At 38.3% G+C, this 15,832-nt stretch overlaps 1 protein-coding gene across 1 annotated transcript in view; it reads right to left on the bottom strand.

Annotated features, from left to right (window-relative positions):
- Positions 1–10,596, bottom strand: part of LOC140154201 (thyrotropin receptor-like) — an 80,860-nt gene extending 70,264 nt beyond the window's left edge. Inside the window, exon 1 of the mRNA XM_072176804.1 lies at positions 10,124–10,596. Coding sequence (XP_072032905.1) covers positions 10,124–10,356 — 233 coding nt within the window. The 5' untranslated portion in view covers positions 10,357–10,596. The remainder of the gene's footprint in view (positions 1–10,123) is intronic.
- Between the last annotated feature and the right edge of the window lie 5,236 nt (positions 10,597–15,832).

Here is a 15,832-nt window from a genome sequence, read left to right as displayed (position 1 = left end):
AGTATACAAAAATAAGCGTGGCCTTGGGCACACACAATGGCTTACAGCAATTGTGGTTTGAAAAACTACTCCCTGCGAAATATTTTTGATGTTTTGTTTCAAACATTTTTCCTCAAGTGCTTCATTCGTTGTCGACTGAAATAATTTACATGCTAAAAAGATTAGTATTTCAGCTAAATGGTGGTAGGTCAGACTATTTCAATAGGCCTATATTTACTGATTTATGAGCGATCTTCAAAAATCCAAAAAACAGGCAGTAGCTCTTAAACAAAGCAATATTTAATTTTGTCAGACTCGATGGTAGCCCAGGAAAGGCTTCACACACCATATATTAAAAATTCAAACAGTTGAGATAAATGAAGCATATGAGCAAATTCATTTTTCGACATGGATGTTTTCTAAAATTGACCAACTGACATGGATGTTTTCTAAAATTGACCAATTCACTGTTATGCCTGCATGCACAGTGTGGCAGAATTATTGTGCAGCCACTGTGATATCCCTACTTTTAGGACACTTAAGAATTGAAATATTTGAGTCTTAAAAGATTTTATGTGTATTTCCTAAATCCGTACAGATGATGAGCAATATACTCAAATGGGTCAATCAAGAAATGAAGACTTCCGATAAAAGATGCAACATGCAAAGGCTGCTTTTTGTATTCAGTGTATAATGTGCAAACAACTGATTCTGTCTGTAATTTGTGGTCCAGGACCACAATGCTATATGTGACCGTACAGCACGAATGAGCCGTAAATGTCCTCAATTGTATTCTGAGTTACAGTGTAAAATGGGCATGAAGGTCGTATTCATAGGTACCTCAATTGGGTGCTACGTGTACCTCATTTAATGAGATACACGTAGCACCAAATTGAAATACCTATGGATATGACCTTCATGCCCATTTTACACTGTAACTCAGAATACAATTGATGACATTTACGCTCATTCGTACAATCATATAGAATATATCAGGTGCAAGTCTTTGCTATGGAAGTCTCATACCAACCGGGCTTGCAGCCTTTATGTTTTTAGCATTGTGGTCCTGGACCAAAAGTTGCAGACAAAATGTAATCTATTATTAGGGAATAGGGAGTGGTATAGTATCTGTTTAAGGGCAGAGTAACATGGTAATGGAAGAGTACATGGTCCTTTTCTGACTTCATTATCCCAGCTGGCACTTTTGAGGAGGGGAGCATGACTTATAGCTGTGTTTGCACTCATACCACAGCAGACGAACACATCTTCCATCATGCTTTGCGAAAATTCTTTCAGTTGCATTGTAGCCACGACGGCGAACAGACCTCAGCACGGCTACTGCGGAAGAGACCGACATTGGAAAAACCCGTTATAATATTTAGCTGGTATCTGTGGACTCTTTTTTTGGTCTAATAATGCTTTAATATGGTGCTCTCTTACATTGAAAAGCGTTATGGTACCCAGTTTAATATGAGGATCAATAATGTGAAGAAAAAACTAAGTGAGCACGTTACGCACATAGGCTGCATGGGAAGGTACGTTTTTCTGCTGTGCACTCATACTGAGACAATAAATCTGAGGCAAGGAATTGTACATGCAGGTTCTGTACAGGAGATCCAAGGCTTGAATAAAGGGTGTTAATTATTTCCACTCAATATGCAGGATTTTTCTTGGGAGAGGTAAAATGCCAACACTTTTGTTTTTCAATAGTTTTGACCTTCACTCAAGAACCACGAGACCTATGGGAATATAAATGGCTTCCTTTACATATTTCTAATAAGATCAAGAAGTACACTGCCATATTTTGTTAAATGTCTAAAATTGGAAAAACTATGGATCCTGCCATTACTCTCACCTGACCCAACATGAATAATGCACAACATGCAGTTTGTTTTCAATGATATTCACTTGTGTTTTCTATCAAATTTTAAAGATCTATATGATACTAATATACATGGGTCTATATTGTATATCTCATGACAACCAATGTCTCATTACATTGGATCATATATGTGATGCGATCAAGCAAAATCAGTCAGAACTAGGAAATATTGATTTTAAGATATAGCCAAACAAAAGGGAAATATTTCCCTTTGTTACCTGTTGTTTTGGAAACTCTTTAATTGCTCATACCTTTGGCATTGGTTGTTCAATTTTAATTGGGTTTTCTGCAAAATCCAGCTTTGTAAATGCTTTTATTATCCAAAATGAAACTGAAAATGTAATATTTCTGAGTTCCGATTGATTTTGCTTCACATATAATCGACTTGTTTCCTTGTTTGTGTGCTTTTATTTTAAATGTCACCATCCCCCTAAGATCTCAGTCCAATACAGAATAGATTACTGACAACAACAATCATTGATCAGAATTACTAGACATGCCAAGTCCAACCTAACAAATATGGTTTATATTCATCGTTGCTTTCATTGCTAATAACTAGAAATGTCATCAAACTCCTTGTAGTTTCAATCCTTCCATATATACCCTTGACATTGTAGATTAAGATATTATAGAGCACACTTCACATTGTATTCTTGTTTTCAATAATCATTAATGTTCTATAGTACAGAATTTTAAGCAGGATACGTTGAAGTTCAATAATCATTTTCTTATCTAAGTTCACGGTCATTATATCTGGCATGATGTATACATCTAAAAGGAAAGAAAAAAGTTTCTAAAAAAGCATTTTAAATTTTCTTCTTTATCATGTTTATACAATATTTTATAATATATATGATACTGATATTTGATGTAGTAAAGTTGTCAACCCTCATATTTCTTCAGAACATATCATTCAAATGTGTGTGCAATTCCTAATGGGTGATGTACATTATCCAAAATGAAAATGCAAAATTATTGTCCTTGTCCTCTCCTCTTGGCCTGCCAAAAAATTGCTTGTCTCCCCCCTTGACTAGCCAAAAAATCTTTGCCTCCTTTTGGGTTTCCAATTTGCAAACTTTAATGGTCTAGATGGTGCGAGCATATGAAGCTGGAAATGTTGCATATTTGAATGTTTCTGTACTGTGTTACATAAGCCTTTTTAGAGCATATTATTATTAGTGGGAGCAGCGTGGCACACTGGTTAAGGTCTTTGTCTTTGATGCGAGAGGTCTCAGGTTCAATTCCCTGCAGGAGGAAAAAATCTCCGCTCTCCCGTGGTTCATCTGGTAATGGCAAGGCAGATGATCCATGATAAAAGATCTTGTTACCAGGCCCGTAGCCTGGGGTGTGGGATTGGTCAACTTTTCACAAAATTGCCCACCCTCCTGGAAAAAAGTCCACTTATTCCATATCAGCACCCCCAAAAAAAATCCTGCCTACGGGCCTGCTCGTTTCAGTCGGTTCCGATCAGGGTAACGCCCAATTCTCTGCTACACTTGCCTGTCCTGTAAAATACCCTGACCAGCTATCTACGGTGACCCCCTTCACCAGGTCACTTGTGCCTGGCTGAAGTTTCGTAAGCATTATCTCCTAGATTTCAGCTGTTCGTGCCTATATATGCTCGACATAAAAAAAGGGAAAAAAGGGTACCCAGTAAATGTGTGCCAAAACTTGCATCCCCCACCCTTTTGACCTGCCAAAAATTGCTTCCCCCCCCAAATTTACCTGCCCCAGGGCTCATAGTTATTGTACAACCCCTTATGTGTGAGACGTTACTGATACATGAAAATGGCATGAAAAGTAATTGGATTCTGATGTACATGCACATTTTTGATAATTTGTGAACATTTGGAAAGCAACACTCTGCTTTACAATATTTATGTGTTTCATCTCTAGACACTGTTGTTGCAGTGTAGGCATATCTTCACCAGCACCTTGTCTTTTGGAACTTTCTTCCATTGTTTTACTGATCAGTCCAGGGGCACAAGTTGCCTCCCAGCCCCTGGGCCTCCCCCCTTGCCTCTCCCCAGCACAAAATGACAACATTGATCATAATTGCTAAGTCCACCTTTTTAAGGTGTGTTTGAGACAAAACACACCTAAAAAAGGTGTGTTTGAGACCAAAATTCACCTTGATATTGTAAAAATGTAATGTTCATCCTGGTAAAATCAGAACAAGTGATGACCAGTTCTCAGTAGTAGTCTTTAGTAGTAGTCATTCAGTGTTGATAAAAATAACAGAGTGGTTATCGAAATGTACACAGTAAGTGCAATTTATCAGAAATAAGAACCTTGTGATTGACTTTATTCTACCGATCCTGATGAATTTGTTCAACCAAGAACAAGTGACAGCTTTGCAATTTGGCTGATCTTAGAATTTTACCTAATGCCGCACATCCCTCCAGAGTCATCAATATTTTTTTTAAACTAGCAAAATGGACATCTTCATCATCAAGCATCACAATTTAAAAAAAATATACTTATTCAATCAGTATTTTATATACATATAGCCTAACTTGCTGATTGTTAATTTATCGTTCATAAAATATTCAAATTGGACTCAAAATATGTGATGCGATCAAGCAAAATCAGTCGGAACTCGGAAATATTGATTTTGAGATATAGTCAAACAAAGGAAACATTTCCTTTTGCTTTCCCTTGTTTTGGAAACTCTTTAATTGCTCATATCTTTTGAACTGGTTGTTCAATTTCAATGGGGTTTCCTGCAAAATCCAGATTTGTAAATGCTTTTTACTATCCTATAAAGACTGAAAATATATTATTCCCGAGTTCCGACTGATTTTGCTTGATCGCATCACATATGAGCTCATATACAAAGGTGACCCAACTCTAAATGCAATTTTGCAAAGGATCTGAGAAAGGATTAAAGTCTTGCTTTTACAAATTGGCAGCAGCATGTGCATAACAATCTGTCACTTGCAGACCAACATATGTGGTGTGATCAAGCAAAATCAGTCCAAAGTCGGACATGTTCAATTTTCAGTTTCTTATAGGATTGTAAACAGCATTTGCAAGGCTACATTTGCAGAAAACTCTGTTGAATTTGGACAACCAGTTCTAAAAATGTGAGCAGTTAAAGAGTTTCCAAACCAATAAGAAACAAAAGGAAATACTTCCTTCGTTTGGTTATATCCCAAAGTCAATATTTTTGACTTCCAACTGATTGTGCTTGATCACATCACATATGTGTCTTATTTGGATGACAGTTGGACCATCAGTTTGGAGAAGCTTAAAATAAATATTTGTCTATCAGCAGAAGTATATCTCTGGGATATTTTATCAGGATTTAATTTACCTGATTAACAAATATCAAAATATGATATTTTATGTCTTTAATCGCCTGAATAGTAAGGAACAAGTGGTAACAGATGAAGGAGATGGATACACTTTATATGACATATGAAACTATACATATATATTTAGAAGAATTAAAGAAATGAGCTAATGAAAATAGCTTTTGTTTTCTAACATATCATGCAAATTGAAAATTGCTTTAAAATATTTTTATTGTCACTCCCAAATACAGCTTTTGTCATTTTAACAGCTATAAGCGAGTTTGGAAAGTGTTTCGGCATACGTTGATGTTTCATGCTTTTTGCTATCTACTGAAGATAACAAAATATACAGAAAATAATTCATATATTTAGCAGAATGTGTGTTAGAAAAATCTTTTGGTTTTTGCTATATATTCAAGATTCACGGACACGGAGGGGCTATAAAATACAGGATAGAAATCATACATTTAGCATTTTAACATTTTTATCTGTGCGCAAAGCTAAATGTGTATTGGAAAAGTCTTTTTTATATATGTTGACGTTTCATATCTTTCTGCTATCTACTGAAGATAGCATTTAGAACCTGAAATAATATGTGACCCCTCGGCACAAATGAGCCCTGAAGTCGCCAATCATCATTTTTGAGATATTCAACCAAAATATTCTGCTTGAAATTAGCTTTAAAATGATGTATATCATGTCTATAGTACTTGACATTTAAGTAGTGAAAAATCAATAAAACAGTCAATAAATCCTTTGTTTCCTATTGTTTATTGTTAAGTTCGATGGAGCATATCACAATAGTGGCACTGGCGACATCCGGGCTCAGTTGTGCCGAGGGGTCACATATAGCAAAACATGTGATAGGAAGTTCTTTTGGTAAATGTTTAATAATTTGTGTTTGTTTGTTATATACTCATGACAGCATTTACGGGGCGACCATCCAATTATTATAGCCCTGTTGCAACATGCATTATTTTTTATGAACCCATGCATTGCAGAATCTTGTTTGCAATACTAAGCGTAGGCACCGGAGTTTTCTTGCGATTTAAAACAGCAAAATCGCTGGCCACTTTTCAAAATCGCCAAAAATAGGTCAAAATGCGCTAAAATGCGTGATCCCCTGTTATCAATGCAAAACACGAAAAAACATCGGTAAAAGCGATGGCATGTCAATCAATTACGACCGACTTCGGTTCATTTCGGGTTCATTTCCAGTTTCTGGAAAAATAAAAAATAAAGATGGCGACCATCACAAATCGTCGATCGAAATGTCGAAAGCAAGGGTAAATTTCCCCACATTATGCTTGGTTTAATGATCGTTATTTGTATTTTGATGTACATAAGTGAAGTTAGAACCAATATTGCGTGAATTTTCTTGTAAATGCTGCCGATTTGGGGCATAAAATCGTAAGTTTTAACTTTAAGCTTATCGATGGGTCAAAATCGTGAACATTCTCGATGGAACCCAAAATGCGCTTTGGACACCCAAATGCGCTTTTGCGCGAACCGCGCAAAACTCCGGTGCCTATACTAGCGCAAAATTATGGTCAAATGTTCTCTTGAATTTTACCATTAAATAGACAAAAAAAGACAAAAATAGACAAAAAGAAAAAGAAACACTGTTTTTCAGGTGTAAAATATGAGACAATTTTAGACATTGACATTATAGACAATGTGTGTCTGGGGGGGGCAAGAGTTCTGACTGAGGGGCATTTCACCCCCCCTCCCTCATTGGTGTCGCCACTGTACATTAGGTGTGTAATTGATACCAAAAACAAAGCCTGGTCATTGTGGTTCATATTTGAAATTTCTCCCAGGCAAATTGAACATTGTCGATCCATTTTGTCTTCAAATTACAAGAAAAGAACCGTCTAATTAGAATTTGATCTGTGTTGACCATGACAAGAGGCTTAGCATTAGATTTGATTCTGTCAGCTCATAGGGTGTTCACCCATAACAGCTATTGACTATGTGTGATAGTTTGGAAATTCGCAGAAAACCGAGGGGTACATTTTCAGGCCATCTGCGGGCAGTTCACGAACCACAATGTTGAAAATATTATTAGGGGTGTTTTGTGCAAAAGATCCACAAAATGTAGTAATTATAAAGGAGGATTTCGTGATCCTAGCATTCTCTTTTTATGACATTTTTCAGTAGATATCCACGAAAAAGGCTTATTTCCAAAATTTCAGTTGATTCCGATTTTGTGTTTTGCGAGTTATGCATGATTATGTGTATTACACTGCTCCATAGACAATGTGTTGTAATTTCGTTCTGGTGCACCAGAACGAAATTCAAATTTAGCGATATTTTTGCTAAATGAATTAATCTGCAAGAAATATTTGGTACAAAAACATTATGTAGCCAGAGGTATCCAGTGGTGTAAAAATCTCAACTTTTTTTGGGAAAAGTGGGGGGATGAGGCTGTGGATCACAAAATGCCCCTTTAAGGGTAGACTAGGTATTGTTGGTTGAAGCAGTCAAAAAGTTGATTTTCATTATCTAAATCAATATACTATTGAAAAATAACACTTTGATGTTTTGCAAAGTTCATTCTACAAATCATACACTTTGAAAACTTGCTTGATTTATTGTTGTTAATGAGTTATGTACATTTTACAAAAGTGTTGTTGTTTCAACCTTCTTTACAGCATAACTCAAGAACCACAGGACCTACAAAAGTATATCTGTGATATTTGAATTCTTCTACGCTTGCTATGAATTGGTCCATGTACTATTTGCCAAAGCTCACTACCATTCGCAAGATGCTGTGAACTACCAAATCACAACAGTTTAAAATAGTTGCTAACCTTAAATATGCTGCCTGCAACTGAAAACATTCTTTTATTTTATTCCTGAAAAAATTCAGGGGGAGACACTCTTCCCCCTGCCCACCGACTATGCTACTGGCCCATCCCCTAATAGCTATGCCACCCTCACCACCGCATACCTGCTACACCACTGGCAATCAGTGGCATAGATTTCTTTTTGACATGGGGGGGATGATGTTGGAAAAACAATTCTTGAAGTATAGTGAATCAAGCACCTTTTGGCGACAGAATATGGTAACGGTACAAATGTGCGCGAAGCGCGCAACAAATTTTGCCATAGTTAAGCTAAATTGATGAAATAAGGTGCAAAAGCTGAATAAATTAACGCGAAGCGCGCAAAAATTTGCACTTTTGGGGCTAAAATTGCCAAATATGAGGTTAATTTGGTCAGAAACCCATATACAGACGTCAACATTGGGGGGATGATTGTATAGACCATCCCCCTGGCAAAATATTGGGGGATTTACCCCCCATCCCCCGGGATGCTGACAACAGCAAAAACAATGAGCAATTAAAACATGACATTCAGCACCAACAAGATTGCATATAACCAAAGTATAATTTATAAGAGTGTCAATTCTTAAATATAAAGGAGAGTAATCAACTTAGAAAAACAAAGTCCTGCAGTTGAGTCATAGCAACAAATGCCTTTTCTGTCCCTTCGCATTCATTTCTACTATTAAGATGCATGTTGTGTGACCGCAGACCCTACATCCCTTACAGGGTTTATGATGTGACATGCAGTAAAATCAATTGGGACTTTTCCATTAAACATTTTACTACATTAAAGGTGGGTGACCCGATTCACAGCCTCATCCCCACAAGATTTTGGCATCTGCAGAAAGCGTGTATTTTTCTCATGACCTCAGTAAAAGATATGTTTCGGGTTAATGGAAGGAATGAACAAAAAAAATTGGCATACTATTTCCCCATTTTTGCTTGAAGATCTATACTTTAATAATATGTAAATAAAAAAATAAATAGCTTTGGAGGGCGGGTAAAAATTGCTTTTAAAATTGTGTGTACCTTTTTTAACCACTTTTTTACTGTACGAAAAGGTCAATTAAATTGTCTCCAGTTGAAACAACCACTTTTATTGCTGAAAACAATGAAATGCATGCAAAGAATTATAGTTCTTTTTCTCATAACTGACATTGATATGATACAGCATAAAGGTTTCCTTTTTCACCTTTTTCATGAAATTGTAATTTGCTCAAGGAAAATTGCAGTGCACACTCCTATAAAATATGTTACCATCTTTTTTGAGGATTTGTCTTTGTCTTATAAATTTGGGATAGAAAGGGGAAAAAAGGTGAAAAGGCAAGTAAAAAATGAGATTTTAATATCCTGAAATTGGGACCCTAAATGTGGCTCTACACACTGTAAAAAATACTAGATAACACATTTTTAACACTTCAACATGTCTCTATCTGTACTTGATTCGTAAAAGGCATTGCTTATGATTACACTACAATACATAAGGGCATTTTTCATAACCATTATTAACACTCAAACATGCTTATATCAGCAATGGGCTATTCCAGAAATCAAAGGCACCCCTAAAGAAGACATGGGATTCCCAACATTTTTCACAATTTTTTGCTCTGGGAATTCCCCCCCCAAAAAAAATAATGCTGATTATTTTCAAAACTCTAAAGAAGACATGGGAATTCCCAAGAAAAAGACACCTTTTTATTTTAGGCTTGGGAATACCCAAATATTTAGGCAAAAACATTTGCCTTTCTTTTTTAGGAACACCAGGAATTCCCAATTTTTAAATAACTTTATTATCAAATGGGAACTCCTATTTTTTTGGATAAAATTTTGGTCTGGGAATTCCCAAAGAAGACTGCCCAGAGGGGTATTTCTCAGTCTACCCCAGTCACAACCAAAACATCACAGAAAACCACAAAAATGATTTTCCCCCCGATTTCAATGTCCACCCCTAGTAAAACAAGTCATACCTAGAATTTTTTCTCAATTTGACTTTTATACACCCATAAAAAATAAATCAACGTACTGATCCCTCCACTGCTCATTCGGATCATTCTCCAGCGAGCCATCTGATCTGTATCAATAATTTTGATTTCTGAGAAAAAGGACCAATATAAATACAACTATGTTTTACTTACATTTTAGTTGTGCCATTTGGAAAGTTATCTGGTATTTTAGTCAGGTTTTTCCCCGAACAAAAAGCCTTCAATTGACTCGCAATATTGGTGTCATTGTGACAGCAACAAGCACTTGGGCAACGCGTCATCAAATCTGAATCGGAGCAGTCAGATCCACTCGAAGACCCTACAACCAAAGATATTGAAGCAAAGAAAGTCAGGAAGATTTTCATCAGAAGTTGAAATCCTGCCATGTTCGGTACTTGATGTTGAGAAGACGTGATGTGAATAATTACTTTTAGCTATCGAATATCACTACTTCCGTGTAGCTACTTCCGTGTGCAATTTCACCTAAAGACGATATTACTGCATGTGTTGTGAGATGAGCGTGAGGATGAGGCAGACAGTGAGTGGTCTAGAGTTTGATGATTGATCTAAAATTCATTGATAAGGTATCGCGTATTGATACGGACAGTACCATTCACGTCACTGGGGGTGCACGGTACCGCCGACAAGGGTAAGAGGTGCGTTACCCCCGGGGTCTTTGGGGCCTCTTAAAAGCATTGGCGACGGAACTGGGGGCCAGGGAACCAGTGGCCCCCACTTTTTCGACCGGGGCATGCCCCCTCCCCACTTTAATCCATAATGTGCTGGGTGAATATAAATAAATCTAGATCTTGACAGAAAGTGTAAAAATGATGCACCAAACATGCCAAATGGCTTCAATTGGACCTTCATTTTGCAAACTTTTCCAACTCCCCTGTGTATAGATACACAAATCCCATTCTCGCTAGTGAGAACTTGTCCACGATCGAATGGTTTATTTCGGCCATCATTTCACCAATTTTCGGCTTTTTTCAAACTAATAATAGTACCAAAATGGTCCACCAAATGGCTTCTTTTGGGCCTTCACTTTGCAAAGGTTTCTCGCTTCTGAGGGGGGCACAATGTGAGTGTGACATCCCCTTCAGACACCCCGTTATGGATCTTTTGCACTATATACCCTAATTGATTCATCAATACTCAGTACCACACCACTCCACGCCATACTTAAATTCTGCCAGTCACATTTCCCCAATATGAAATTTTTTTAAAGTAAAATTTTAATTTTAATTTTACTTCATTAAAGTTTGGCGGAGGCGGGGTTCGAACTCACGGCGGCGGACTGCTTTGAAAACACTATAAACCCAGCGCCTTAGACCACTCGTCCACTTGTCTTCTTGGAATTAGTTTGGAACTTATTTGAAGATATAATCGCAACTTCAACATAGGCCTACCACGTGACAAGCAAAGGCAGAAAACGTATCATATTTTGGAATTTTATTTGCCTAAAAACATTTATGTGTATTATTAGCGCTCAATTATTGTAAACTGCGTGTTTTATACAAAAAAAATCCAATAATAGGGCCTAAACATGATATAACTGGGCGTCTGTATGGACAATACATTATATCGATTTTGACACGTGCTTGTGTCTCAGTACATTTCCATGGTCAGTAAAATACTATAGAGGAAAACCTACCATTTTCTTGTATACACGTTCGATGTTTTTATCAATTACAAAAAAATCCATTTTAGACCCCAAATGTTTTTCAGGAAATAAAAGATTAGATTACCATAAAAACGAAACAGTAATCTTTTGCCGGGTCTAATGTAATATTCACATAGGATTTTCAACGTTTTTTCTTTTTTTTTTCTTGCTCAATTAAAAAATTATTTTGGCGTATATAAAATTGAAATAAAATTATCTGCTTCTTAAACGACATCAAATGTGCCACAATTGGGTATCACGAATCGTTATATATGATGTGCAGTTAATATTCATATTTTCTTTTATACAGAGGATGCTTCAGTTTTGACAGGAAAAATATTTTCTTGAAAACCCTCTCACTCGGTTATTTTAAAAAGGTAACCACGCTTCCCTACAATGTGCAATAAATTAGCATTAAAATTTTTCTTATTCTAACAGGAAGCGTTTCTAGAATGTATTATGGCGAAATGTGGTGTAACTCAGTACTGGTCTACCTAATCCATCTTTAAAACGTGAGGGGGGATTTGGCCTAATTTGTATAAATCGGGGGCTGAAAAGAACAAAAAATAGTCATCCTGGCTGTCTTGGGACATCGAAGTCATTCTGGTATAGGTTTGGAGTGCAGAGTGAGAGTCGTTGTGGGGCATTCTGACGTCACTCAGAAGATGCCCCAACCATTTCAATCGCCGTTGATAGCCTTCTTCAGCGATGGATTTTGTTACGTCTCAATATGGTCTGTCTTATGTCTTAATTTTTTATCTTGTCCATTAAGTTTACCGCGGATTGACCTCAAGCTTTTTGTAGTCTGATTTTCGGAGTGAGCTTAAAATGTGGCAATAATGTGTGCTTTGTACTAATAGATGCGGACTTTAAGTGATCTTCTGATGTCGTGAGTTTGCCATTTATACCATCAGTGATTGCCTTTCTCATGATGATCTCTGAGTAGACATTAAACAGGGCCGGTGAGATGATACAACCTTGTCGTACTCCTCTTTTGATTTTAAACCATTCGGTGATTTTTCTCCATCTACTCGCACTGCAGCTCTCTGTATAGTGACTGGGTAAGTGCTACTATGTGTCTGGGAACTCCATGAACGCAGCATCATGATGGCTGACTGAGTCGAAGGTCTTTTCGTAGTCAATAAAGGCTATGTAGACTGGTGTGTTTGTTTCCAATTTCTTCTTCTGGAATATCATCTGTGGATTGAAGATTTGGTCTCGCGTTCCCCTTCCTTTGCACGATGTTCAGCAAAATTGTGCTGGCATGTGAAATAAAGGCAATTGTTCTATAATTGCCACAGTTGGTTAAATCCACCTTTTAGGGATTGTGATAAAAAAAGATGATACCCAGTATACTAGCCACTCTCCTGTTTCCCATATCCGATTGCATATATTCCAAAGCATCTGCCGGCCTGCTGTCCCGGGTGCCTTCAGGAGCTCTGCCGGGATGCCATTTATTCCAGGAGACTCGTTGTTTCCCAGCTTTGCAATAGCTTGTTCTATTTCATCCATGAGAACAGATACTCGGTTCTTTGGTGCTGGGATTTACTTCAATGATTAATTGGCGATGGGTCATGGTCTGTGTTCTCATATAATTCTTCAGCAAATTCTCTCCATCTGCCTTTGATTTCTGCAGATTGAGTAAGAAGTTTGCCATCTTTATCTTTATGTTTACATTCCTTGTGGCGGGTTTTTGGAAGAATTCACGAGAATTGAGCATGGCATTGTATTGTTTGAGTTTTGAACACTCCTGTTTAAGCCAGAGTTCTTTGTCTTCTCTAACCCTCTTTTCGACATCCTTCTTGAGTTTCTTGTATTCATTATTGATCTCAGTTGAGTGCTGGCTCTGCGGGCGCAACTGACGTTTTGCGTCAATAACCTGTAGAGTTTCCTCACAGATCCATGGTTTCGTTGCTTTCCTTTTACGTTTTCCCAGGACTTTGTTTGCAGCTTTGTGAATGTTATCTTTGAAGTCACATCACAGTTCTTCTGGAGTATTCTCAGTGTTTGAGAGAGCTTGAAATGTGTTGCTTATTTCAACTTGGCATTTCTCTTTGATGCTCATCCTATAGGCTCTGGATGTCATAATTAGCAAGTGTTCTTGCCTTCTTCAGAATTTTGAGACGCAGTTCGAAGATTGTGGTCACTGTCGATATCTGCACCGGGAAAAGTGCGGCAGTTCTTTACATTTGATTTCCATCTTTGTTTGATGAGGATGTATACATCATGTAGTCTATTTGGTTTATGTACAGGTTGCCTGGTGACGTCCATGTGTATTTTCTCCTTGGATGGTGGTGTTGGAAGAAAGTGTTGCATACGATGAACTCGTTTTCTTCGCAAAATTGTAGAAGTTGGTCCCCCATCTCGTTCCTTTCACCAAGGCCATGTGGGCCTACTGCACCACTTGGTTCACTACCCTCTCCTATCTTGGCATTGAAGTCACCCATTAGTATCATAATGTCCTGGTTCTTGGCCATCTTCAACATGTTCAAGGATTTTAGGCGCTAGCGCCCTAAAAGCAATGTAGTACCATTTTTTCACAGTTCTTTCACAGTTTTCGCCCTTTTTTCTTTACTAATTCTTTTTGCCGCCCCTTCTTCTTTTTGCCGCCCCTTCTTCTTTTTACCGCCCCTTCTTTTTACCGCCCCTTCTTCTTCCGCCGCCCCTTCAATTTTGCCGCCCCCTACTTTGACCCCGGGGGGCTGGCGCCCCCAAAGCCCCCCCCACCAAAATATGCGCATGTACACAGTAGACTCTGCTGCCATCTTCCGTGTTGAAGAACTCTTCTCCAGCCCAGCGAACTTCAGCTAGGTCTGCAATATCTATGTTATATCTGGCAAGTTCATGATCTAAGAGATTGAGTTTACCCAGTCCTTTCAAACTCCTTATATTCCATGTTCCAGGTCTAGGTTTCTTTGTCGCAGACCAATGCTATGAGTCTCTCCAGAGACATCAGATGCCCGCCTCCTACATGTACGTAGGTTTAAGCTGACATCGCCATTACATTACTGCTGGAAAGGACATCAACTCGATTGGTCTCATCCCCAGTAGCATGTAAAGCAGCATCGCGCCTGGGGGCCTCACGGTTAACTGCTATAGCGTTATTTGCATTAGAAGACTTCATCATAATTGGCTGTTGACTTGGGGTGTGCATAAAGCAAGTTTCGGAGGTGGGTTCCCAATTGCCTTCCTCCTAGCTGTTAGATGTTAAGAACAGCAAGCTATCTGATGGAAGAATCTCAACCGTAAAGATGTTGACTTACTTACTTTTGGTTTATCTCGGGTTTTCCTTCCGTACCCAGAACCCCGTCTGTTTCCTTGGACCACAAAGTGGGCCCAAGTTATCCAGTTGGCACCAGCTAGGAGGTGGGGTTGAGCTGCTAGCAGAGAGGCGATTATGAATAGGTAGACTGATAGAAATGCTACCAGTTAGAGAGATGCAGGGTGAAGAGCCTGTGAAGGTAGGATAAAGAAGAGGAAAGGTAGCATGCGGAAAGGAAGGTTAAGGGCATGCAGGGATAAAATGGAAGGGTGAAATATGTCGAGCAAAGCAAGCAAGCTGAAGTTGCGCTTCTACAACCCATATACCAACCATGGCACAGGGTCGTTAAGTCGGAGCCTTCTAATTTCACCCAGGTGGAGATCAAAACTTGAACTTTCACCTTTGACCTTTGGTCAAACCACACTTTTCCTGAATCCTTATGACCTGATGAATGCATTAGTTTGGTTTGGTTTTGTTCTTTGGCCCATGTTTTTCAGCCATTATCAATCCACTGCATCAGGATAAATGCCTCAGCATTATGTCTCCATGTATACGTGTACGGTATCTGTTTTGTGCTTGTTGGTACCAGTTCACTTCCATCCATCACTTCCGTTAGCGTCCTCTGTTTCGTTTCCTTCCGTAGGTCCCGCGTAAGGTGTCCAATGTGTTAGTGTTGAGATCCAAAGATAGTCTTTTCTGCGGCTGATATAGCCAGCCCAGGTCCATTTTCGGATTTTAATGCTTTCCAAGATGTCTTGAACTTCGGCATGTTCGGTCTGCAAATTTGTTGAGAGGGTGCATTGGTCGTTGGCTTTAGACCTTTCTTTTAAGGCATGGGGGGAGATTGCTTTTCATGATAGTACCGTATCTTCCAAAGGCTTGCCACCGGCTTTAGTTCTCCTTCGGCGAATTATAGGAGTTCGTTGAGGTTGTCCAA

The sequence above is a fragment of the Amphiura filiformis genome, chromosome 6 (assembly GCF_039555335.1).
Source record: "Amphiura filiformis chromosome 6, Afil_fr2py, whole genome shotgun sequence".
NCBI lineage: Eukaryota > Metazoa > Echinodermata > Ophiuroidea > Amphilepidida > Amphiuridae > Amphiura > Amphiura filiformis.
Note: the sequence above shows the minus strand (reverse complement) of the source record. Positions and strands in the feature narration are given on the sequence as shown.